The sequence below is a fragment of the Dermacentor andersoni genome, chromosome 10 (assembly GCF_023375885.2).
Source record: "Dermacentor andersoni chromosome 10, qqDerAnde1_hic_scaffold, whole genome shotgun sequence".
In the NCBI taxonomy this organism is placed as follows: domain Eukaryota; kingdom Metazoa; phylum Arthropoda; class Arachnida; order Ixodida; family Ixodidae; genus Dermacentor; species Dermacentor andersoni.
In genome coordinates, this window is record NC_092823.1 from 136,176,983 (window position 1) to 136,203,797 (window position 26,815).

At 45.9% G+C, this 26,815-nt stretch overlaps 1 protein-coding gene and 1 pseudogene across 1 annotated transcript in view; one reads left to right on the plus strand and one right to left on the minus strand.

Moving 5' to 3' along the window:
* The window catches only part of LOC126545181 (uncharacterized), a 56,217-nt gene that overhangs the window by 19,835 nt on the left and 9,567 nt on the right, over window positions 1-26,815 (plus strand). Inside the window, exons 5-7 of the mRNA XM_055078280.2 lie at window positions 2,353-2,500; window positions 8,759-8,915; window positions 15,641-15,794. Of these exons, the coding sequence (XP_054934255.1) occupies window positions 2,353-2,500; window positions 8,759-8,915; window positions 15,641-15,794 (459 nt within the window). The remainder of the gene's footprint in view (window positions 1-2,352; window positions 2,501-8,758; window positions 8,916-15,640; window positions 15,795-26,815) is intronic.
* On the minus strand, window positions 21,571-23,506 carry LOC126545179 (uncharacterized; annotated as a pseudogene).

The following is a 26,815-nucleotide window of genomic DNA, read 5'->3' on the forward strand; positions in this document are numbered from 1 at the left end:
TTTGAACATTTGCAAATTTTCGCGATTTGAGACTAGGATTTCTTTCAATATGTAAGGTATGAGCTCTGTTTATGATTTGTTTGAGAAGCTCGAGATTTGAAAGATGCGTTTTAAGTAAACCTGTAGTCTCGCGAGGTGTTCATTAATAAGTATATAGGCTTTCTTTTTTTGTGTGTGTGAGTAACCTGAAGGTCAAGGTTATCGTTGAGAGGCCTATCGTAACGCGCGTGTGTGTTGTTTAACCTTCTTTTTTTAAGCATTTTTTTTATTTTTCTAAGGTTAACCGCGTAGATTTTCAGTAAGTGCGTGATTTGCACTGAGAAGAGCTCTTAGGTCCATTAGCGCGTGTCCTGTGCGGACGGAAGGAAGCAGAACGTTTATGACTGGGTTGCTCGTGTGTGTTGAGGGCAGCCGTATTCTGACTTCTCTAGTACGCGTGCGTAGAGCTAGTTATTAGAAGACACATTTGTTCGAAGGTTCCTCTGTGTTGCGTAAGTTACGCAAATTTGGTTGTTTGTTTAAGGAACGTGTCCTGTGTGGATTAAAGGAACAAATGTGAGTCAGCGTGATAAAAACTTTGTATGATGCAAGCACGTGTTCGGAATAGGGACCTCAAACTTAGCGCGTCTGTGATGACGTACCTGTGGAGTTGGCCAGACGGTTCAGTGGCAGCAGTACATGAGATAAGTACGCCACTGTGATAGGGTAGGAACAGGCTGTTCGCGAAGTTATGCTGCTGAAGTTATGATTGAGTATTGGCGTTTGAAAGGCTTCAGTTTAATTCTGCGTAAACCTTTACTCTTGTGCAGCGTGACGGTCGGGTTTGGTCGAACTCAGGAGGAACGTGAACGCTCGCTTTGGCGGCACGAAATTTTGGGGCAAAATTTGGGATTCCCAGTTGAGTGACTTGCATGGAAATTGTGATAGGAGGCCTGGTGGGTTAGCAGCTAATTCCGGGCGTTTGAACGCTGAGCGGTATTGTGTTGCCGGGTCGACTCTTCTGTGCCAGTTGTTGTAAGATGGTTGAAGGCATTCCAAGTACGCAGGGGTTGCAGAGAGCAAAGCCATCGTCTTGCTCGCCAGCCATTCTCTTCCTGCCGAGCGGTTGCCAGCACTGGCCAGGCGAGATTTTCCGGGCCATGGAGGAGCTGTTAAGAATGGCCGTACGGGGTGGCAACGTGCCAGCTTTCAGCCCGCTGCACGTGTTCCAAGCCCACCAGTCGGGGCGCCCTTCCGAGAACTGCGGACGGCCGGCAGCCACGTGGCGCGCGATCAACTCCGGAAATTGGTACTTGGCCGAGCCACCCGGGACAAAGCAGTTCTACGAAGCCCTCTGACGTCGGCACTGAAAGCTGGGCGGCACCGAGAACTGCGGATGACCGGCGGCCACGTGGCGCGCGGTCAGCTCAGGAATGTGGTACTCCGCCGCGCCACCCGAGACGGAGCACAGTTCTACGAAGCCCTCGGTCGTCGACTCCGGAGCCTTTGTGTGTATGGGCTCGAACGTGTGTGCCTTTGTGTGTGTGAGCCATAGTGCGGGGCGGCGGCGAGTTTACAATGCTTGGACGAACCTTCCCGACCATTCCTGCTCCGACACACCTCATCCTCCAAAAGGGCGGGTCATATTGAATGACGTCGAACTATGACGTCGAGCAAGGGCTTATAAGCAGCGTTTGCCGGCTGCTAGGGAGTGCTCGTGTCGTGCTCGTTGTCGGGAGCTGAGTGCTCCTTGTCATGCTAGAAATGAATTAGTGAGCTGGGTGCTCGTAAACTGTTTGCTGTATGTTAGTTTTGCGGGCTCCATATGGGAGTCGTGCTAGTCTGCCAATGTATCCTGCTTAAACTGTTAATATGTAAATAAATCCTGTACACCAAGTTCCTGTCTACGACCTTCACCTCCTTCAAATGGTGGCAGCGGCGAGATAGTCCGACGACTCCTACATCTGGTCGACAGCGGTAGGATCGTCCGACGAATCTTACAATGTATACAATGGCCGAATGGTGCACTGCATTATGGTTCAGAGGGTAGAGATTGCAAAAAAACAAAAACATAATAATGCCACAATTATGCATTTAACTATTCAATTTTATGCTTGTACTATTAATGAGTGAAATGGGTTACCATAAGAAGTAGGGAATTACTCTGATTTTTTCAGCACGTTGTAAATTATGACATTATTTTTCTTGGTTCATCGCGGCATTTTATATTTTTCTGGTGGCTATGTTGTGTACATAATTGATTCAGAAACAAATTGCCAAAGTTGATCCTGTGAAATTGAAAATCTTGACAGTGGCTTGTTTGATTAAATTGTAGAGTGAAGTATGGCCTGCTGAAGGAAGTTCCATTTACAGCTACGCTACACCCGGGCCCATCCTGCTACAAGCGTGCTCACATTCTGTGTGCACCGCATGAGCCACTCCTGAAAGCCTACAGTCTGGAAGATGGAGGTTCGAGCTGTATGAATCCGGCCAGGACAGTTTACCCAATAGTGTCTATGAAGTGAGTGACATCTTATGTGTTTGGCGAGTTCCATCGTGAGTACAGTTGAACCTCGATATAGCGAACACGGATATTTTGAATTATCATATACAGTGAAGTTTTGGAGGTTACCGTTGCGACCATGGCCACATTTTTTGAGAAGAGGCTGAGCAGCCGCAATGTACCAAAGATATGTTGGCTGCTGCCTGGTGTTCTCTCTGATCGCACGCCGAGCCGATCGTCGCCTTCTTTGGCAAGTGGTGCAAGTGGCCGCTAGTGGTGCCACCACAAAGTAGACTCTAGAATGTTTCTCACCAAAATCAACATCTAACAAACACATGCTCATAGTGTATATCACATATATAACGAAGGTGTCTTACTGTCAATTGTGACTTTGTTACTATAACGAAGTTTGACTATACTTAAAGGTGCCCTGACATAGTCGTCCAACTATTGTCAGTTTATGATTGTGACTGAGAGCAGAAGGCCCAATATAGTTATACATACTACACACAAGAAAACCAGCTCTTCAGGTGCCGTTGTCATTCCGGCCACGAAAACCACAATCAAATTCAAACTGTCCCACATGACAACATCAACGGCGGCAGTGCTTGTTGTGCTGCGTGCTGCTGTCAAATATCTCTGACAAGAGGCACCTCAGAAATGGGTCATTTTTTGCGACTCTAAGGCAGCACTTGAGAGTCGGCATTTTGTCCTATATCGTAGGACTCGTGAGCAGCTGACATGAAATAAGAGAAAATCACCATCAAGTTATCGCTAAAGGGCATGAAATTATATTCCAGCGGCTACCTGGACATACCGGCATTTGTTGTAGTGACCTCGCCGACGAAGCCGCCCGGTCTGCCCATCTGGAAGCCCAACCAGTTCCAATCCCCTTATCCAGAACCGATGCAGCAAGAAAGCTTCATATTGTGGCTAAAGCTATGACACACCAATGCTGGTCTTCTCCCAACCTCCCGAAGTGCCATCTTCATAGGCTGGATCCATCCTTAAAACTACAAGTGCCACCAAAAGTTTCCCGCTCTGAGGCGACAGTATTATGCCGCCTCTGGCTTGGGGGGGCAATTACGAAGGCCTACTCGTTCCGCATTGGAAGTGGGGACACACCCATGTGTGACTCTTGTGGAACCGCAGAAACATTTGAACACATCTTATGTATCTGTCCCCAATACGACGTTGAGCATGAAGCTCTCCAGACAGCATTGAACCAGCTGGACTCTAGACCTTTTTCGGTATTGAAGGTCCTTGGACCATGGCTGTACGTGTCGATGGCACAGAAAGCCACAAAAGCACTTGAAATTCCTCAAGTCGACAGATCTTGGCAACCGTGTGTAGACTAGGTGCGAACCTTAAACTTTACGTGAAACTGTGCTCTCTCTCTCTCTCTTCATCCCCCTTCCCCCAGTGCAGGGTAGCAAACCAGACGTGCGTCTGGTTAACCTCCCTGCCTTTCTTGTCTTCTAGTTGTCTCTGTCTCTCACACACAAGAAAACTGAGCTCTCATGGACTTTTTAATTCAGAATCTCAATTAAAAACTACTGCCTCTGGCCCCCATTTTGGCATCCACTGTGTGATGTTGGGAAATGAGGGGCTGCCGCTGTGTCGTCTGCTTTAAAACAGTTCGAGACAGCATCTGACATTTCGCAGTGCATGCTTTGTTACCCAATGGCGCTGCAAAGGTGCCATTGTGTAAAAAAAAAGAATGTTCTCTACCACGGACTCAGCTAGCTAACCGTGCACTTGGTTAGGAAACTAGCTCTGGTCGACAGTGGCCTGCGAATGTGCCGCTGTGGACCAGAAACACTCGACACAAAGTAAGGCACACGTGTACACTTGCCCCAAGCGGCTCCCACGCAAGAAGGGCGCCTTGTGAACTTGGGGGAGCAAACAGACGCACAACCTTTCTCTTTGAAACGCAACTTTACTCTCTCTCCGACACAGGTTACTGTACACTGCCGGGGTCGTAAGACGCGGGGCTCAAGGCGGAGGGAAATGCCTGCAGGCAGCAAAGGGGGGTCGAACCGGGGGTGGTGGCGAGGCTGCAGGCATGCAGCCAGCCGCTTGCGGGACTGTCTCCTCAATATCTTCGAGGCACCTTGGTTTTTGAGAAAAACGGGGCCTGGTGGTCACGGTGCCGTGTTCGTTGCTTACACTTTGAATTGTGCCCGCAATTCCTTCACACGTGCGATAAAAGGAGCAGCACACCTTCGAGATGCACATGCAAGCACAAAACGACACATGGTGGCTATGACATATTTTCAGCTCCTGCAATCACTTCGCATGTGATTAGGTTGCCTATATAAAGGTCTTCTGTCGTTTCATGAAGTTGATAATCTGTGCTCTGTCCTGATCTCTTTTTCTTTCTTTGTGCATCTTGTGCAGCATGTTAGTAATTCAGTCTGAAATTGATTGTGGTGTTCTTGTGTGAGAGAAAGCTTACACGACGAGTAGAATTGCTCTTAATAAGTTGTAGATATGCTGCCAAAATGCCGATGAATAAAAGTGAACTACTGTGGGAAAAAATAGTTGCATTCTATATTAGTTGAGCACAATCGCTAAAACAACAAGCACTCCTGAGCATGTACCGATGTTTGAGACATTGTTAAAGCAGCATAGATGTCGGATAAGAAAATTAAACAATCCGATAGAAGCTTCGGCATCTTTACTGCTGCCGTTATTTAAAAGTTATGTTGCCAAGCCGACCAAAATGCAAATCTTGTGTAGTTTTGCTGGGGATGCGCTAGGAGCACTGGAAGCTAGATCGATACCTCTTGTCAATGTTTTATTTTTCCACACTCCCCAAAGTGCTAAAGTTGGCAAATCTGACGAATAATTCAAATGCAGTCATCATACATCATATGGTGCATGGTGCTGTTCGTGGCAGAATTCCAATGGCACTGTTTAACAGCGCGTCCAAAAACTGTCGATCAAATTGATCGATTTCTTGGGGCCCAGTTATGAAAGAGTTAAACTTCAATCACAAATATTTTGTAAATGTTTCCACTCCTTTCTGTAGTGCCCTCAGTGACATTACAAATAAACAAATAATGAAATCGTTTCATTTGGCATTCAATACAACATCAGAATGAATGTGAGGACAAGAACAAGAAGCTGCTAACAAAGGTTGTTGCCCCCCCCCCCCCCCCCAAATCCTTGGCATTGAAACACAGGCATACAGATACACTGCATAAATACACAGTTCATGCTCATTACCTGAGGCACAATTTTGTAAAAATAAATATGAAACGTTTATCATACGATATACAGTTAAACCTCAATATATAATGAAGTTGGCAAAATTGGCAATTTGCATTGTTACATTGAAATTTCGCTGTATTAAAATTTGATCTTTTATGCAAATAAGTGCAGTCGCTGATGGATTTTTCTTACGTGGAAGGGGCAGCAAATTTAAATTTGCGAAAAATAAGGTGTTGTGCCTTGTCGACGATATCTTCACGTCGGTGGTACGAAACAAAGCCAGCCATGCTTTCGCACCCGCTCTACCCTCACTACTGATAGTGTCCCCTGCAGTGGGAAGACTGTATCATGAAAAGCGCTTGCAGCGGGGAGCGAATGCTTCGTCTGCCTCTCAGTTGGTCTCTGAAACTCGAGATTATGCAACCTCCAGTACGAAATGCACAAGACGACGGCATACATGATGCCACACCATCTCGGCATGCTCATTCTTTGCGCACATGGCAGATTAGCTCTAAAACAGGGCTTGCAGTATGCATATGCTCTCAGCTGTGCTAGAGAAGTAGACGTGCCAAACTGCCTCCCCACTCTGCCCCCCTTTGTGTGCGCTTGACTGCATTACCACGAGCTCGCTCCCTTCCCCTACCTTTCCCCTTGCTTGCGTGGTAAGGCGGCGCTCATGAAGCCACCATCCTTCTCAGCTCACCCTCACGTGCTTTCACTCGCACCCAAAGCATACAGTGCACGGGGTGCAACAGGATCTTATTGCACTTGGACTTTATACGGAATATGACGCCGCTCCACTTCAGGGGCTGTTCTAAGGCATGCTGTGTGTGCTTTGATAATTGCATTCACAAGCAGCCATTTAACCATCTGCATCCACGCAAGTTTCCATTTATTGTCTTTGCATTCTTTCACGACGGCAGGGAAATTTTGTTATATGGAAATCATGTGTAGGTACACTTTGTTATATTGAGGTTCTAAATACATGGTGTTCTATGGACAGTAAGCTAGAAAAAGTTAAATACTGCATTGTGTCGAGAGTTTAGTTACATTGACATTCATTAAATCGAGGTTTAACTGTGTAACAATTACACTTTTTACTAGGTAACACACACTATAATGCAATTACTTTTTCAGTAGCCACTGACATGTAATTTGTTACTTTATTGGCAAGACAAGCTGTAACTGGTAACGCTATTTTCGGAGCCAGAATTTATCTGGAGCTACAGTTGAAAGCCACAGGTCATGCCACGCAGCAGCCAGTTTAGGCGGGCAAAACTGAGAGTTCAATATTTCTTCATGCTAATGCTCCACCAGATTTCGGCTGACTCTGGCATGTCTCGATAGCGAGGGCCACTTAGAAAATTAATGCGAGGATATCACTTACGAACAATGTTTAAAGGATATCATTGGCCCAAGCAGGAGTGTCTTCTTCAAGTTCCAGGAACAATAAAGCACTGCGCTTCACAGAGGACCCAGATTCTGAGTAATGGCAATCTCGTACGAGAGATGTCCTACATTCGAACACCACCTTAATCCCAGGCGCTTCCATTGAGTGAGTTTTCACTGTCGCTGCTGATGTCTTCACAAAAAAAAAAACGAGGGAAGATGACCGATGAAATTTTTGAAAGTGATTGTTAGTAAAGATAAGCAATGTATCGATGTTGCAGAGGAGGCTCTGAATGTGCCACAATAGGTTTTTCTGTTTAGGGCATCTGTGCAATGTTATTAAAAGTGAGGAGGAAAGTAACGTGGAAGTAGTCAATTACTTTTTAGTAATTCCTCAATTACTTTCGTGGAGCAGTTATTGGTAACTATAATCAGTTACATTTATGAGTGAAGTGATTGTAATTCGTTACTTTTATTTTGTAACTTGTACCAGTCTGCTCAATATATGTACTCTGTTAACAAAAATGTCAAATAAAGTCGTCAACCGATTTTTTGGACGTGTGATTATTTAAACTTCCCTGCAGCATTGCCACCTATATGCCAAGCACTGGAATAATAACCGAAATTTTGGATGCTGCGTGACATTTTGGGCATGAACTGCAAACGTGATGGCCGCAAACGTGGTTGCCATAAACATTGTTGCCATCATGTCGACTGGCATGAAGCCGCAGGTTTGGCTGCTGACGAAATGGCACTGGTTAGGCCTAGAGGCCTAAGCAATGCAGCTGGCAGAGTGGCTGGTGACAAGCTGTCATGGGAAGCTCGCTGTCAAGATGTTCGCACTCGCACACCTAATCGACAATCGAGCATGAGATCAAATGCACAGGCAAGGCTGACAGATGTGTGCCAGCATAGTACAGATCTAAGATGCAGTTCACTCCTTATCTGTAAAGTATGCCAGCAGCAAAACACAGCAATAGCCAGCTTAAATGACACATACTGGCGCATGCATGTTTTCTCCGGTGGCTTGGCTGGTTGGACCGCAGTTAGCAAGCCAGGTACCGATCCCGTATAATAATACCGATGGCATGGTTACATATTCGAGGTAATGCAGAACACTGCATGTAGAATTTGTTGTTGCTTCAAGCCTCGTATCGGTGTGGCAAGATGCCGGCGGGCCATGAAAATCCGCAGGAGACCTTTTGCTGGCTCGTTGGAGACACCTTGCTTGCATTATTCTGCATAGACAGAATCGAGATATATTTATTGATAATATCTGTGTGTATGTTTAAACAAATATAATATGTAATGAAGATATTTTTGTGGCCAGTGAAATTTTGTTGTAACAAGATTTTAAATAGCAAATATTTAACGCTGATATCGACGTGTAAGAAATACAGGCGAACTTCATTATAACAGTCTTGTCTTACACGAAAATGCCTTCATTATATCCGACATGCATTACAAGTAAATATTTGTTTCATGCTGATAACGCTGAGGAAATTCTGCATTTACTTTATTATGTTTGATAATTGTTATATCTACATTGTATCTATGTTCGATGGTATGCATGCTTATAACAAATGTTGGATATAACAAGTTTCAACTGTGTGCCTCACTGTGAGTGGTGCAAATTCTGATTTTTTTTTTTTTTTGTCTGACCTGTTGCAGAATTTGTGGTGATCTGTTGGCCACTCTGACCTTGGTGCGGTGTGTTGTGTCTGTCATGCGGCTGACCTTGACAGGAGGCAATCTCCAGTTTCAACCACTGCTGAGCTCTTTCTTGCAAGAGGGTGCCTGCTCATGGATAGGCCTCAATAAACAATGTGTGAGTGGGTGACTCTTCTTGCACGTTGGTAGCATGTTCTACTTACAAAAAAATGATAAGGATTGGGCCTGGCTAATTGATTTTGTTTAAAAGGACATTAAAGAGAAACACTAAATCAGTTCAAACTGGTAAAAGATTCTTTCAGAACTCTGTTTTCATTAATTCCGCAGTAAGAGGTTGATTAGTATGCGAGCAAATGAAAGCCAATCTTCTGTTCTTGAAATTTTGCATCTAAACCCTAGCGCTGTTCCGTCAGTGCGGCATTGTGGATTCCAAAGTATTTTACCGCATTTGTGCTGTCGGTGCCACAGTAAAACTATTGGAAACTTGACAAGTCCAGTCTTTTGCTTCTTTAGAATACAACGTAGTCTATCTTCATCAGGAAAAAAAAGTTAACTAGGCTCGAGCGGACGCTGTTCAAATCCACAGTGCCATGATGTCAAGGTGGCATTGCCACCAATCTTCTGCTTCTGCCTCTTTTCAGCTTGCCAAACCTCCTCTCACAACCTCTTTTCTATTGTAATGAAGAAGAGAAGCAAGCGGCACTGGGGAGCTGTCACAAAGGGGTGCAAGTTCCAATGCCAATTGTATAAACAATGGCATTAGTGCAAAACTCATACAGAAGGGCTAGAAGCGGCACTCATTGAGCTGGAGTGAAGTCGTTGGTGATGGAATGCTGGAAAGAATCAGAGGGCAAGAGGTCGGATGTAAAATTAGCAATGAGTGCGTTCGTTTGAGACCTGCTATAGGTCTTAAAAGAATCAAGTGGCACGATGGCATCAGTGACTACTAGCTAAACGTGGCCAAGCACGATGTCAGAAGGAATGCGTTGAGGTTGCAAACAAGTATGCCGGTAGCATCCTAAGGAAGCATGAGGATGGCAAACAGCAGCAACGTATGGTGGTGGCGACTAAAGACATCACAGGGCAGGAACAGAATGGTAGCATTGGATAGAATGGCACAATAAACAGGAGCCATGGCACCACTGCGAGGAGGAAGGTCATTGTCGGACGATGACAACATATTGGTAGGTGTATCACACAATGCAAAGAGCTCCTGCTGTGCATGAGCGCAGTTGATATTAGCATGATGGCATGACTAAACATCCCACCTGAGAATGATGTCTTGGGAACATGAAGCCAACACAAGAAGGTCGATGTTGTAAACAAGGTGTTTCATGTAACTTGAACCAAGATTTTTAGAAAGTGGTGAGCGGCAGCTGTATGAAACCAATGACATATGGTTTGCTGTCATATTGTGCTCCTTAGAGTTTCTTTATATTCTGCTTAATTAGTTAACTATGATAAATTATGCAAAACCTTTAATATTCACTTTAGGGCAAAGTGCGTTTCGTTGCGTTGTGGAGCGGTGCCAGAAACGACCGGTCCAATTTTTTGTGGCAACGTAGATGCTGCACGGCAATATTTTTCAGCGTTTAAAGAAAGCCTGCAAAATATGAAATAAAACAATGTGACTGCGCTCATGTGCTACGGTATTGCAGTGCTCGCAAGTGTGGTTTATGCGAAAGAACCATGGGCGTGGACCATGGCAAAGTTAGAGGCCACATCTCTTGACAACGGCTTCATAGTGCATCAGCATCTTTGGTGGTGGCACACGGAAAGGAAGTGCTGTTGTCCCTGATAAGCGATAGGCTCGACGCATGGTTGAGAGCGCTGCAATGCGATGGCACACGAGTGCAGTCACGTGGTTTTATTTCGTATATTGCAGGCTTTCTTGAAATGCCAAAAAAAAATTGCCACGCAGCATGTACGTTGCCATAAAAAATTGGATCGGTCACTTGTGAACGCCCTCTACAACGCAACGAAGCGCACTTGGCCCTTAAGTGAATAATAAATATTTTGCATAATTGATCTTAGTTAATTAACTAATTGAGCAGAATATAAAGAATGGTCTGAGGAGTGCCATATGACGACAAACCATGTGCCATTGGTTTCATTCAGCGGCGGCTAACCGCTTTATTTACATCCTTGGCTCAAGTCACCTGAAACACCTGGTTAACTGTGGTCTAGAAGTTATAAACAGGCACAAGGCGCCTCAGAAAGGCTGACCAATGTTTCGATAGGAGGACATATCTTCGTCAAAGGTGGCCTAGACATCCTATCTAAACATTGGCCAGCCTTTCTGAGGCACTTTACCCCTGTTCATAACTTTTATATCATCGTATGCTACTCCATCTGTCAGCCCTCATCTTGATTTTCGACTTCAATGTGGTATATATAGCAGGTCTTAGATGAGCACCTTGGCTGTACACGCTGCGGTGGGTTGGATGTGCCGTGAACTCCTTGTACGTAAAGAGAACACTGAAGGCACCTTCGTGACTGTACGAATGGAGTGGCAAGGGTTTTCACTTATTTTGGAAAAGTGTTGAAGTGTAATTAATTAATAAGGCTCATTTTATTTTTAATTAGTGTCCCTTTAGATGTAAGCAACATTTTGCTAGTGTCATTGCTTTCACTGATAACCCGGATTTTTAGGTATTATTTGGTGTGATTATGCATGCAGTGGTTGAAGGATTTATACTGTCAGGTGTTCAGGATTAGCTTGCTTTTGGTGTCAAAATTGGTATTCCTGCAATGTAAAATCAAGCCTCATTTACATGACACATACAAAAAGAAAAGTTAAAACCAATTTGAAGAGCGAATTGGTTCGACATATTAGAGCAGCAGTGTGCTAAAAAACAACAGACACAAGAACAATGCTTATAACATCGATTTCACGTTCTTTGATGTATTGTTTGGTAAACCAGGAACTGGCCTAGTTAAAAGGTTTCAATGAAAATAAACCAGTTCGTAGTATGTGACATATTAGAGCAGCAGTGTGATAAAAAACAACACAAGAACAACGCTTATAACATCGATATCACATTCTTTGATGTATCGCTTGGTAAACTAGGAACTGGCCTAGTTAAAAGGTTTAAATGAAAATAAACCTGTTCGTAGTTTGTGCCTTTTCATCCTGTTTGGCGTGTCCTTATGTGTTAGTAACCGTCGCACAATCACTAGGTGCAATACAAAATGAAATCGTGCTGTTTCTTACTGCACTTCTGTTGCAATATGGTGAAAAAAATGTATCATCTTGAAAAAAATATCTAGCATACGTGCAACCAAGAGAAACTGCTATAATTGGTCAGAAACTGACATATCTCCTGAAAACGTTATTCAGGAGATTGAGTATGTTCTGTATTTCATATAAGCTCATAAATTCTAAGAAGGAATGACAGTATAGAAAAAGGACACACATGGATAGGACAGGGCAACCACTTGCAACTGCAGTTAAACCTCAATGTAATGAGCAGTGATATAACTAATTATTCAATATAATGAAATAAATATCTGTGCCAGTGTGCAGAAATAGTATATATGCCTATGATGAATGTCGGATATAATAAAAATACTTTCGTGTTGGATGTGACTTTGTTATAAAAAGCACTTACTAGACTTGTAAATAGATTGTGACAAATGAGTTTTGCACATGATTCATGGTTAGCAAATTTACTTCTACAGTGTTTCTCATCACGGTTAGCTCATTTACAATGTGGAAAATGTGCATTACTTGCTTGAGTGTGCCTCCATGTTCACTTCAGTGCTTTGTCCCATCCATACAAGTTCTCTTGTTCTCTTGCCATGTGTTGTTGTGCTATAGATTTCTTAAAGGATGCTGTGCTGAGAAAAAGAAAGTGCAGTGGTTAATGATGCAAATAGACTTGGAATGAACCGATAACTGTATCTTAACTACTGTCATTTTTTTTCTCTGTATGAATGTTCATTAAGTAGCCAAACTTGAAATCCTGCTTCAGAATGCTATGCTAGCTGGCTCAGCATTGTCTGCTGCTCACCTGCTAGTTTCTCACATCTAGTTGGCTTCATGATAATTTAATTTGCAGATGCATCTTTGATCAAACACAATCATCAATCTCTTTTGTGTTGTCTTAGTAAAGCCTTGGAATGGTTTTCCAAGCTGGATCGGGTTAATGACTGGTGCTGTTAAATTTCATGAGAAGTTACAACTTTTTGTTTTATCTTGATTATGTAACAGTGCGCATTCGGTGTTGTGTATTTTGCATTTCATTGTGATGCGAAAACATCAAGTAGCTCATTGAGCGAAAAGCCTCGCGTCTGTAGCAGCGAAACAGCACCTAAGCTCTCATTGTCATTGGCTGTGACACCATGGTACGAGTGCACCTAGACGGAGCAGAGTGGGTGAAAGGGAACACCTGCTGCTGCTGCGCTAATGTGCCAGGCATTGTGTGACGGGAGAGGGCGTCGCCACGACCCCATGCAACTCTCGCTCTCATTCTCAGAAGCCTGTGTTATCCACGTGTACCTTGTCCGCACAAGCCTGTATTCTAACTGCGCTTCGATAAGGCCAGATCAAAATGCACCAAGGATCTCAGCTCGCTCGCTTTCCCGTGAAGAGATTGTAGCTCGAAGGACTGCTCAGTGGTGTTCCAATTCAGTTGATTGTCTTAATTGTGCCCTGGTCCATTGGCTGGAGGATTGCAGTAGTGTTGGGTGCAAGAAATGCGAGTGTGACTCAATTGGACATCAATGCTTTCGCGTTCACAACTCGTAAAAAGTGCTCAGGTGTTCTTGGATTTTGTTTTATTTCTTATTTGCCTACATCATCAATCTATGTCAGGAGCCTACAGGTTCAAATTCAAATTATTGAGTGAGTGAACGTAACTAACCAACATATGCTTGACTACAGTCGATTTCATAGTCAGCAGTAAACTGTCTTGCACTGACAGTGCTTGCTATCAGCAGCATGATTGATGAAATCGTGCACTGCATCTGTTGTAGTTCGCAGCCAGGCAGTGTTTCATGAATGCGCACCTATTTGCACATAAAGCAGGCAGTGGCACGGTACTATAGACACTGCAGTTCTCGCTTAGAGTGAAATTTTTTTTTATGGAATAGTGCTTAAAGGTATGGGACTAGGGGCACAATTAGATGAGTGCATGTCTAGTCTACTTGTGTTCTTTATCCTGTTAATTTATTGCTGTGAAAGAGTCCCTCACCAGGTCTGGCTATGTTGAGCTGACAAGCGCAGTGCAAACAATGCGTGTTAATGACGTATCTGCTAAGTATTACATCGCTACGAGCCGCGGAAAGAGCTGAAATTTCAAACCAGATGCTGTTTGCCCTTCTTCTCACGGGCACCGCGCTCCCAGCCCAAGAGTGACGTCCAAATCGCAAGTGCGCTACGTACATCACCGTGCTGTGACATCACTCTCAGTGACACGTGAATTCAAGAATTAGTCAAGGCAAAAGCAGTTGTTTGTTTTATCTGTTGCTTCAATAGATGAATTAAGGTTTAGAGAAATAATAAAACCTATAAACTGAATGTCTGCGTGTCTTTGTTTAACTTTGTATTGTGGCAAGAGTGACGTACTTCCGTTTCGACTGCTTGTTCCCATGTCGTGCAATTGCGCATGCTGAGAGCGAAACTGTCATTTTCTTCGGTGTTGCAGCGTGCGATCATGCTCTTTGAACTGCTTGCATTTGCTATAGTGTTTGTGTAGTACTGACTTAGGTTGCTATTCAAGTGTTCTTGTGCACAGCGCACAAAATTGTGCGCTGTGAGAAACGAGACAAACGCAACAACTCATGCACGAGACTGTCAGTGAAAGTGCGCTGAAAAAGAAAAAAAAGGAAAGAAAGAAAGAGAGAGAGGGGTGCAGGACTCGTGATGTATACATCACGCTATCCTCGAGCTCTGGTACGGGAGAACGCAGGGAAGGAATTTCGCTTGCAGAGGCTAGACAGGGCAATTAGAGAGAGTGTCTATGTTGGTGGTGACACTCGACTTCTGAAATCATGGGTTCATGGCAATGAAATATTTCTATCTCGGCTATTAATGAACCAATGCGAAAAATCCTTGTGGCAGAATGCTCTCTAGAGAGCATGTATCAACTTTCAGCTTATATCCCAAATTTGCTATGTGACCTGGTGAGGGGTCCTTTAATATGTTCCTCCATTCAGGTGGAGCACGTATCTTTTTTCCAAGCGCAGCGATAACAATTGTCCGCAGCATGTAGGCTGTGACCGTGTCGGTGGCTGCCATCACTGTCATTGCAAGGTGCGAAACTTGCTACAGGCTACATGTTCTTGTAAACTGATAACATACCCAAGGACTGCACATAGACATTGAACTTAGATGTGTGCATAAATTGGGAGGTTTTTTTCTGCTCCGGGTGCTGCAGATCATGTGTCAGGATGCAGTCACCCACCATGTGGGGCCGGCCCTATGAAGGTGACATTCACACCACTAGATTGGATTGCTACTAGCATTGCATCAACTATCATCATTTTATGACGGTGTTTAAAGTTGTGTCAACAACAAATATGGTACCGCATCAACTGTCAACGTGGCAGGACAGTGTTGACAATCAATGAAATGCTTGTGGCACTCCAGTCCACTGGTGCCAATGTTCACATGTGTCTGACTTATGGCTGCAGCTCATGCACAGTGCAATGTCACTGAGCCTTCACATTCTAGTTAGTGATAGTTAAGGTAACACTTCCTTTAATGTAACTGTATAAACTTACTGTATGTGACTGTAATGTGACTGCATAACGTGGCTCTTGCTGGCAGCCCACCAACAGTGCGCTGCCAGCAAAAGTGGAAGCTTCTTAAGCTTTAGGAACTGTAGAAAAGTGGCCCTTGTGGCTCTACAACAGCCTCTATGTGCTTGCTGCACTCAGGTTTTCCACATGGGACCACAGTGGCTTGCAGGCAAGGCTGTCATTGCAAGCCAAGCCAGAGAGACGTGGCAACTGGCGCCAGTGGACAGAGGAGAGCCACTGCATGTGACACTTGCCCTTGTCCAGAGGCAGGGGATCTTTGTCATCGCCACAGGTGAGCGCGTGGTGTGCAAGCATGCAGTGTTGGGGGTGGAGCTCAGAAACAGAATTTCAAGCTTGAGTTGTGTGTATTATCTGTTTATTCTGTGGATCTGGAGTATTAATGGAGGGTTGCTAAGACCATGTTTCGTAATAATTTTAACAACCATGCGAGTGGCTGACTTCAGAGTGCTCCGCCTTGTGACATAGATGTCACCATGACTCGTTCTGTGGCTCCCTGTGGCCTAGTGACTTTCGAACTGCTCGTGTCACCATTTCGGACACTTGCACATAGCAAGGCTGAAAGATTGACTGCTGTGATCTGGGCTGTTCACTTTTTTTCCTCAAACTATCTTGCAGTGCCCCCTACCCCCAATCGATTTTCTTTTTTCCTATCCACCCTGCGTAGGGAATTTTGCAAAGTTTACATGGGAAATCGAAAGAGCCATGGAATACAATATTTATTATTTACTCAATAATAGTTTATCAGACTTCTATATTGTAATGCGCTAGGCTGTTGTAAACATGCATTTTGTCCACATCTTATTTCAAACTACCTGCAGCCATGCATCAAGCTCAATAGTACAAACTGGGTCATAGAAACTATATCGAGAGCTTGTTGTTCATTGTAAAAAAAAGAAGAGAAATCTACAACGTCTTGGTTTTCACACCTTCATAAATGTGTAGGTTTATTATGAAAACTGTTCTTATAGTGCCAACAAAGACTCTTAAAGTTACGTATTTCCAGAAAGGGAAAACAACCTTCATAAAATCTTGCATTGTGATTTTTAAGGCGATGGGAATGAACAACTCAAGATGCTATCAGACATGGGTAATGTGAGTAAGGTTCTAGCGCTTACACGTCTTGTCCTCACCTTTCAAAAACCTTGTTCTTTTGACCCATACTGGATGGTGAAAGCATCGCTGGTAGACAGAACAATGCCCTGATCAACAAAAGGCAAAAGCAACTGTTGAAGGTGCTCGTGGGACCTCGTATTAATGACTGTGCACTCGATTTGTACCTCTCCCACTAATTAGGGCAGAAGGGGCCATGGCCCCCTTGTGTGCGCCCCATGCTTACCGGTAAAATAATTACAAGCGTGCTCCCAGCCTGCTACTCAGCCATTATGGTTCTTTAACGCTTGGAAAAGGACTTATCCCCGTAACCCGAAGGCGTCCTCACCTAATCGGTTCTTTAGGATGTCACATGGGAAATTGCTGCCATGGGAGTGCCGCATAAATCTGTTTCAGGATGTCTACCAACCGGGAAAACCGGGAATTCTCAGGGATTTCGAATAGTCCGGAAATACTCAGGGAAAGCTCAGAGAATTTGTTCTTCTATGAGGGAAAATTAGCTAATTTTATTGAAAGGGAATGAAAATCGCGGTAATGCTGGCTCGAGTAACAGAGAGAGATCGTAACGAATTGTCTTTTGACGTCGTGTCATCGGCTGGAGGAGTTGCCAGTGTACAGTCAACGACCGACTTTACCGACGCCCGATAATTCGGACGGCTTCGTGGCACTACCACATACCCCATAGAGTCAGTGTATAAGAACGTGTGAAATTTCGGACGCAAGAACCCTTCACTGTCTGATTTGCCGGACTTTTTGCCATGACCGTAGGTCCGAAACGGTATTAATCAGTCACCGGTGCCGTTGTTTTGATTACCTCACCGACTCGCCAGCGCTCTCGCACGCAGATCTGCTGGCAGCCGTAGCCACCACTGCAGCACCTGCTAGGCCTAGCTTCAACCTTCGCTATTAACCTTCTTACCGTTCGGCGCCGTGTTTTTCATTGAAAGAATTCTCCACTCCGCCTTTGCGGTTGTCGCGATTGGCTTCGAAGCCCGGAAAGTATGGCGGTTCATGAAAGTCAGCTTTGCCTCAATATAGCAATGCTACGCGGTGAAGCGTAACAAGCGTGGGATGGGGTGATTGTCATGGGACACAGTATGTATCCTTTAATTATACACGTGTCCACCTGCCATCACCTGTCACAATATGAGCACTGATATGCCTAATAAGTGTACTAGCAGGCCTTTCGGATGAGACCTTCTCGGCCTTTTCGGAACCCTTAAGGGCAGTAAAAGGCACGCATTCATTTTTTTGAACTGTCCGATTTTTTTTATGTTTTCACGGTCCCTAGGGAGTCTGAAAAACTGGACATTGACTGTACACTTGACCAAGAGGATGCTTCAAATGGTGCACAGGGCGAACGCACGGTGAAAGGAGGACGAGAACATAAAGGACCTACACCTTGAGGAATGAACGGCAAAGGAAGCGTGCCACTGCTTCTTTCAAGGCGCTTGAGCTCAATAAACGAAGTGTTGGCTGACGCCGAGATCCTGGTGTCCCTCATGCAAACCAAAATAAACTCTTTAAAGCAGTGAAACCCAACACTGAGGCGTTGTGTGTGGGGTGAGAGTATGTCAGGACAGTTGAAGTTGACACACCACTTGTTGAGAGAGAATCTCGCTTGCGACAAGGTTCGGGCCTCATACCAATGAGCTTTCTATCAGTTGATAGAAATAGCTCATATCCCCTACAGTCATGGTGTTCACATTTGTGAATGCGACCTATTTTTGCCATTTCTGGGCAGTGGTAGCAAGGAATGGAGTACAGACGTTAATCTTAAGGTAAATTGAACATTCCTATAACCTAAATTATTTCCATTTTACTTTTGAATGATATGTACCCTTACAGAGTACCGCTTTGGTGAAGGCATCACCGTGTTTTACATGACGTTTGACAGGGGGCATGTCGGTAGCAAACTGAAAAAATATATATTTTTTCTTTCTTGAAATGCTCAAGGGGGGACACAGGTTTTAGAGACCAAAAAATTGGGAAAAAAATCAATATTTCGAAAACGGTATTTTTATTTATTTAAACATACTGTTAACCCTCATGTGAGGGTCATTACAGGGAGGGAATACATCACAAATACAAAACTGATATGGAAGGAACTTTGACGTATCATAAAACTTCAACAAAACATCATCGAAAAATATCAAGATCATCGAACAAGTGGCATAGAATGATTGACAGGAATGCAGAGCATCAAGAAAACATTGAATGAATTTCAGGGAACAAAACTATCAAGAAAACTTTCAAACGCTTTTACATCAGTGCATTCAGCAATATGTGTAATGTGCAGGTAGTCCATTCCATTTTTCAATGACATCAGGAAAAAACAAATAACGAGAGGCGTTTGTGCGGGTGGTTTAAGGACGGATGGTTGCACCATGATTTATTCTCTTGCTAAGTCTACCAGGTGCACGTATGTACCTGTTTTTATGAATCTTTATGTGACCCTGGAGAATATGAAATACTAATTTTATCTTGTTCCTCTTTCACCTAATTTCTAATAATTCCAAATTACATGAACTTAGCATTGCGGTAACTGAGCGTTTTTTTGTACCTAGAACTTATAAATCAGACTGCAAGTCCTTGAATTATTTCTAGTTTAGCGTTTAGACCTTTTTGGTGGGGACTCCAAACTACGGCAGCATATTCTAGAACAGGTCAAATAAAAGTTTTGTATGCCATTAGCTTGACGTCTTTGGTTCCGTTTCGTAGCTTTACTCAAAGAAAACACAGCTTTTTGTATGATGCAGAGCACACATTTTCAATCTGGCTGCGCCAGTTTAGTCATCAGCAATCAATACACCAAGATATCTGAAACTAGACACATTTGTCAAAATAACATTTCCGATATGATACTGGAAGGAAACAACCTTTTTCTTTCGGGTAATACGTGCGAAGGTGGTCTTGGCATAATTAATTTCCATGTCCACTTCTGACACCATGTATGACACCATGACACCTTCGAGACACTGTTTAAGTTTTACCTGATTGTTTTTACAAGTAACTGGTGCATAAAGTAAGCAGTCATCTGCAAAAACCTTCAACACCACTGGCGGCTGAACAACTGTAACTAGTACATCATTAATATAAAGAAAAAACAATAATGGGCCTAGCACCGACCCCTGTGGTACCCCAGAAAATACCTCCCAAAAACCTGACACACAAATACTAATGCCTACAACTTGCCTTCGACCTGTTCAATATGCTTCAATCCTTTTTAAAATATTGTTATTCATACCTACTTGGCAGAGTTTAAAAAGCAGTTTATTATGCGACACATTATCAAACGCTTTCGTAAAATCAACGCAAATCACATCAGTCTGTTGGTGTTCGTCTAAAGCCACTGAAAAATTGTGAACAGTTTCGTTTAGTTGCGTAACCATTGAGAGGCCCTGTCTAAAACCATGCTGATTTGCATAATGTAACTTATTTGTTTCCAGGAAATGAGTAATGTGTTTCGCTATTACATGCTCCATAAGTTTGCAGCATACAGATGTCAGGGATACAGGGCGATAGTTGTTTGGAAGCAGGCGATTTCCACTTTTGAACACCAGAATAACAGCAGCGCAGCGCCAATCTTGTGGAAGGGAATGAGTCCGTAAAGAGTGTTCAAAAATAATTTCTAAATAAAAGGACATCCACTTGGCATATCGCTTCAGAAATACTGTCGGTATCCCGTCGGGGCCACTGGCCTTCTTTGAATCTTAAGTTTAGCAAGTTGGTGAAACATACCCTCCTGGTGAAACGAAAGAGGCTCCAAAGGAAAAGTGCAGGAATAGTTTATGTCATCTGTGACTTGTTTATCTGTATCTCTGTGTTCACCTACTGAAAGAACTCATTGAAACCATCTGCTATCTGTTGCGTGTCTGTGACAAGGTCGCCTTCTATTGTTATCTGCTCTATTTTTTCTTTCTGTGCTCCCAAAAAAACGCCAAAATTTTTGTGACGCACTGTTAAGGAAGTTGCCGAGAGTGTCATTGAAGAACTTTCTTTTTGATTCTGATAATGCTGTTTTAAGGCTGCTCCGTACCCGTGATAGTTTAACTTTGGCTGTTTGCATAGCCTTTTTATTTTACGTTTCATGGGAACAATGTCGCGAGTTATCCGTGGATTTTTCTGTTTTCTTTTTTTGTAATGACTTAGTGCAAATCTGTCGACGCAAGTTGTAATAATGCATTTCAATCGCTGCCACAATTCCTCGACTGACTTTGACTGGGAGGCAATTTCAATTTCTTCAAATTTCCAACTATTATTCTACCACTTCGCCAAATTTTGCGCATTTTAAATCAATATTTTAGCCGTAATATAAATTTTTGGCACCAGTGTAGGCTAAATATTATCCAAAGCTTCTGTAAAAAATCGCTTTTTCAACGGCGTGTGACGGCCCCCGCAGTCATTTGGTCGCGCTGACCCGTATATCGTTTGAACGAGTAGTCTCTTGTCTTCATTTTCCCGCCACCACCGGCTCCGTCCGCACATTGGCAGTGAAGAAATTCCGCCTCAGAATGAAGACCCACTTTGTGCTGTCATTGGTCGACAAAGGAACGTGACCCTCAGCTAGCCGCGCCATTGGCTAGACTGGTGTTATCTGCATCACTCCGTGGCTGCTCCGCACCCGCCGTGCGTGCCAGCGTGGTTTCCCGCGCTAACAGCGATGCCGACCTCAACTCCGAAATTCGCTACGAAGTTCAAATTTAGAAAAAAAGGAAGGAACAGGAAGCTGGCGTACAACGTCGAGAAATGACACCCCGCTGCGTCGCTTCCAGATGACATCGATAAGGCGCGTTATTGGGGGCGAGCTCCACTACTGGAAAAGCTGCCGCCACCGTTGGCGTGACGTGGCATGATTGCATTGGATTGGAGCAAACTTTATTTGTGCCTGCAGTTGGGCAGGCACAAATAAACACTTATTGCGCCCCGACAAGGCCCTATGTCATCCTCGAGGTTGCCGTTACTTGGCACGGGTCTCCGCTCGCCGTTGCCGGCTTGCTGGGTCCCTGCCTTTCGAACGCCCCGAGGAGCTGCTGGACGGCCCAGAGCTGTTGGTCTTGGTCGTAGCTTTTTGTGGCTGCCTCGAGCCACGGTGGGATCGTTCTTGATCTTGCTTCTGGATTTTTTATGCAGTCCCCCAAGATGTGCGTGTAAACTACCATCTCCCTCCGGCAGACTGCACTGATTGGTTGGGTATGTCTCGGGGTACATGCGATGCATCAGTCCCGGGCTCGGTAGCGATCTGGTCTGGAGCTGTCTCAGCAGTACTGCCTTCACTTGACTCAGCCTTGGGTGGGAATGTGGGAGAGTCCTGCGAGCCAGGCAGTAGGCCTTCGTGATGTTGTTGTAGTCTGTCATGCGGTCCTTGGCTCTGAACCACGTCGGATGGTCTGTCGCCGGGGCGTGGGCATGCGTCTGGAACCACTTGAGTCTTACTTTTTTGCTTTGCAGTTTGGCCGCTCGCAGTACGTGCTCGGCCTCATTGCAGATTTGGCCTTTGGCGAAGTTTTGCACCACCTGTCTCGAGTCACTCAGCACCGTGTAACAGTTTGCGTCGGCAATGGCCAGGGTGATAGCTACCTCCTCCGCTTGTTCCGCTCCGGCACTTCTCACACTCGCTGCCATCCTCTTGGTGCCGGTTGACGCCTCTGTGACGACCACTGCGAAGGCGTTTCGCTGGTATTCGGCCGCGTCCACGTACCTCGCATGCTCGTCGTTAGCGTGCAGGTCGATGAGAGCCTTGGCCCTTGCCGCTCTTCTTCCCTTGTTGAACTTGGGATTCATGTTTTTCGGTATGGGGTCGATTCTTGTCTGGCATCGGACCTCTTTGGGGACGGAGAGCTTCATCTCCGCCTCATTCGAGCGTCCTACTCCCAGGTCGTCCAGTATCTTCCTCCCAGCTTTGGTCGTGGACAGCCGCCCCAGTTGAGAGGTCCGTTGCACTTTGGCTATTTCTTCAAGCGTGTTGTGTATCCCGAGTTGTAAAAAGCGGGTCGTGCTCGTGGACTTGAACAGGCCCAGCGCTGTCTTGTACGCTCTTCTGATGATCACATTGATTTTGTTACGTTCATGTTGTAGCCATCTGTGGTAGGCTGCAACGTATGCGACGTGGCTGATGATGAAGGATTGGACGAGCCTAATTAGGCTCTCCTCTCTCATGCCAGCCTTCCGGGAAGTGACTCGTTTGAGGAGTCAAATCGCGTCGGCCGCTTTTGCCATGAGACGGTTGATGGTTTCGCCATTTCTTCCGTGCTTTTCGATGACCATGCCTAGGATCCTAATTTTGCCGACCTCGGGGATCATGTTGCCGGATTTTGTTATGATTCTGATTTTTTTGTATTCGCGTTGTCTGGTCTTGCCTCAGCTGTTGTTGGTAGGTGGTAGTATGAGAAGCTCCGATTTGCTCAGCGAACATCTCAGTCCGGTGCCTACCAGCTGGTCTTCTATCGCGTCGATGGTGGCTTGCTGCGCGCCCTCGATGTGGGCGTCGCTGCCACCGTTCACCCACAGCATGATATCGTCCTCGTAGATGGTGTGCCTAACATCTTCGATGTCCGTGAGCTTCTCGGCCATTCCGATCATTACCACGTTGAACAACATCGGCGAAATGACCGATCCCTGCGGTGTGCCGGTGCTCCCGAGTTTTTTCTCTTGCGTCTGTAGGTCACCTGCTCGTAGCTCGGCGGTCCTGTCTGTGAGGAAGTCCTTGATGTACTAGTTGTAGGATCTTTTGCCCATGTTGAGCTTGGAGACCTGGGACAGAATCGCTGAATGTTTCACCTTATTGAAGGCGCTCTGCAGGTCGAGGACCAGGATTGCCTTGTCGCGGGCGCTGCTGCCATCATCTATGATTTGGTATTTGAGCTGCAGCATCGCATCCTGCGTGCTTAGGTGCTGTCTGAAGCCGATCACTGTGGCTGGGTACAGCCTTTCTCGTTCCAGGTAGTCTTGCCACCTGTTCAGCAGGACGTGCTCCAGCACCTTGCTGACGCAGGACGTAAGTGAGATGGGCCGGAGGTGGTCTGTGTCCAGCAGATTCCCCAGCTTGGAGATCAGGATGGTCTTGGCTGTATTCCACTGCTTTGGCACCGCGCCTGCTCTCCAGCACTTGTTGAAGTATTTTGCGAGGTTCTCAATCGAGCCGTCATCGAGATTCTTGAGTGCCTTGTTCGTGACGAGGTCTGGGCCGGCTGCCGACCGGCTGTTGAGGTCGTGCTGGGCCGCGCGAACCTCTTCAACATCGATGTCACGATTGAGCATCGCGTTGGATAGGCCGCCGTACGGCGCGTGTTGTTCAGTGGGTGTAGTCGGCAGGTATTTGTCGTTAATGTGCCTGGTGACTTCGTCGGCGTCGTGTACCGAGACCGCCCAATGTATGAGCCTGGCGAGTCTGTCCCTTTGGTGCGACTTGGGGCCAGATCCCACTGCGGTTCCGTCTCCGAACCGTTCCTTTTCGGAGTGACGTCAAAATGACGACAGCGAAGAACGCGAGGAGAAAGAAGGGGAAGCGTACGGCCAATCGGCGAGCGCCTGACCTCGCGGGAGCCCGGCCCACGACTGCCTGGCTTTTTCGGGAGCCGTACACTAAAAGATAGGTTGTTTTAAAAAGAAATGAAATATCACAAATAAATGGTAATACATATTATTTAATAAGAAGTCACAGTATGCACAAGAGAGTGCAGTAAAGAACTATTTTGACGTTTCTTTTGATACATGTTTCTCTTTTCTCTCGGTAGATGGTGTCGCATACGCCCGCGCGCGGTGCCATCTGGGAAATTGTGGGCTTTTTGGCGCGTGCGTTGAAGTTCCGTCTGCCTTTTGTTCCGTTTCTGACACAAAGATTCGCAATGGCACAAGCAGCGACTCGCCGGCCTCTTGGCTCCCATGTTTCGCCGCGACAGCGTACTTTGCTTGTAGAGTTCATGGAGCAACACCCGTGGCTCGTGAAAGGGTCATCTGTTTTGATGCCAGAAGTTACAAAAGCGAGCAAAGCGCGGTTGTGGCGTGAGCTCGCAGAGATTTTAAATGCGAAGGGGCCAGCAACGAAAACAGCAGACCAGTGGCCGCAGTTCTGAAAAAAAGAAGTCTATAACTGCAGCGGCTCATTGAGGATTGCGAGAGTTGGATGGTCACCTCACTGCTGACAGAAGTCTGAAAGCTCCCGGTCGCAAAAAACCGAAGCGCACAGAGAACTTTCGCTTCTGTCGACAGTCCGGTCGGCCCCTTCGTCCCGATTTCGCCCTCAAGATCAGCACGCAGCCTATGCACCAGCCCCTTACTCATCCTGAAATGGCGGCGGAAATCCTCCTCCGGCTGATCGAAGGCATCTTCCCTGTTTCTAGGTCTTCTTTGCCCAGTGGGGCCGCAAAGAGCCGTGAAAAGATACGGAGTCATGGGCGCCGCCATGTTTGTTTACAGTGGTTCCCGCGAAGTGGACCTACTCGCTGCGGTTCTTGTGCCGGCCGGCGAAATGGTTCCTTTCGGCGCCGTGGCCACGCCCCGTGACGTAGGCGAAAACTGCGGAGCTGCCTCCGGAAGTTTTTCGTCACGCCGGATGTGACGACGGTCAGCCAATGAGAGGAGGCGAAAGGAACTGGTTCTTGAATGGAACCGCAGTGGGATCTGGCCCTTGGTCTTGGTTTCGTTGAGCAGGTGTCACAGCAAGTTCCACGTCTTCCCGTTGAGCATCTACCCGTCTGCCGTGTTGCAGATCTCGTTCCACTGTTGCATGCAGAGCACGCGGAAGTGCTTCTCGATCGCTCGGTTGAGCTCTGCCACCTTCTTTCTGAGTCTGCGGCTGAGCATCGACTGTTTGGCTTCAATGAGATGCACAAGCCGGCTGTCTACTTTGTCAATCTCCATGCCCGTTTCAATTTCTTTCGTTGCGTACACTGTTGATGATTTCGGCCGTCCACGAGTTGACGTCTTCGATCTCATCATCACTGTCTCTCTTCTTGCTTCTGGCGTCTTGTAAGGAATCCCAGTCTATCCATCTGTGTGTTTTGATGCTGGTGTTGTTGTGTTCCGGTATGCCGATTTCCACGATGGTGTGGTCGCTGCCGATGTCGGTGCCTGCGTTTCTCCAGGTGATCGTGCCTCGGACATCATTCTTGACGAACGTGAGGTCCGGAGTGGTGTTCTAGGACACGGTGTTACCGATTCTTGTCGGATGCGTTGTACCCGTGATGCGTCGTACCCGTGGCGTCTTGGTACAGGTCACGGCCCTTTACTGTGTACTTGTTGTAGCCCCAGGCCGCGTCGAAGTCGCCGCACGCAATCAGCGTGTTGAAGCCCGCTGCAGTGCTGGCTCTGTGCAGTAATGTCTTGAATCTCTATTTTCTCTGCGATGGGTTGCTGTAGACGTTGAGCAGAAATATGCTTCCTTTTGTCTTCTTGCTCGCAATGATTTCGGTGAGTGTGTGCTGGATCTTGATATTGCTTTGCAGCTCGTGTTCGACGAACGTGAGTCCCTTCTTGATCAGGGTGCACAGGCCTCTCCCGTTGGGCGGTCCCTTGTGCACTCTGTAGCCGGGGAGGGATGGTGCGTCGGTTAGTGTTTCTTGTAATAGTGTAACGTCCGGCTTGCGCGCGGCATGTGTGATGTGCTATTGGATGACTGCCTCCTTCCTTTCGAGACCGCGACAGTTCCATTGCCACGCTGTTACACCTGCTGCTGCTGGTGTTGCGTTGGCGGCCATGATTACGTTGGCGTGCACGGGGCTCCCTGGTTGGGTGGATGTTGCGCCAAGAGGGGCGCAAACGTCGGGTGGCATGCCATCGGCTGTAGGGTCCTTTCAATGTAGGCGAATCTTTTCGTGTTCTTGGCTTGGTAGGTCTCCATTGTTTGTTTCATTGCTGTCACTGTTACGATGTTCGCCGTAATTAGCTGTTCGAGTTTGGTGAATGTTGCTTCGAATTTCACTTTGAGGTGGTCGATGCGACAGTTTTCTGTTTGCTTGCACGTGGCCTCGATGGCTCGCTCCTTTGGTACCGCTTCCTCTACGGCTGTCTCCTGGGTGTTCGTGGTTGTTTTCTCGGTCTTGCTTGTGCTTGGCGTGGGTCTCTATAGAGGCTCGTTGTTGCATAGCAGCAACTAACGGATCTCGGCGATCTCTCTCGTGAGGTTGTTGATAGTCGTTCGCAACGCCCTGTTTTCTTCTCTTAGGGTCTCATTTGCTTCTC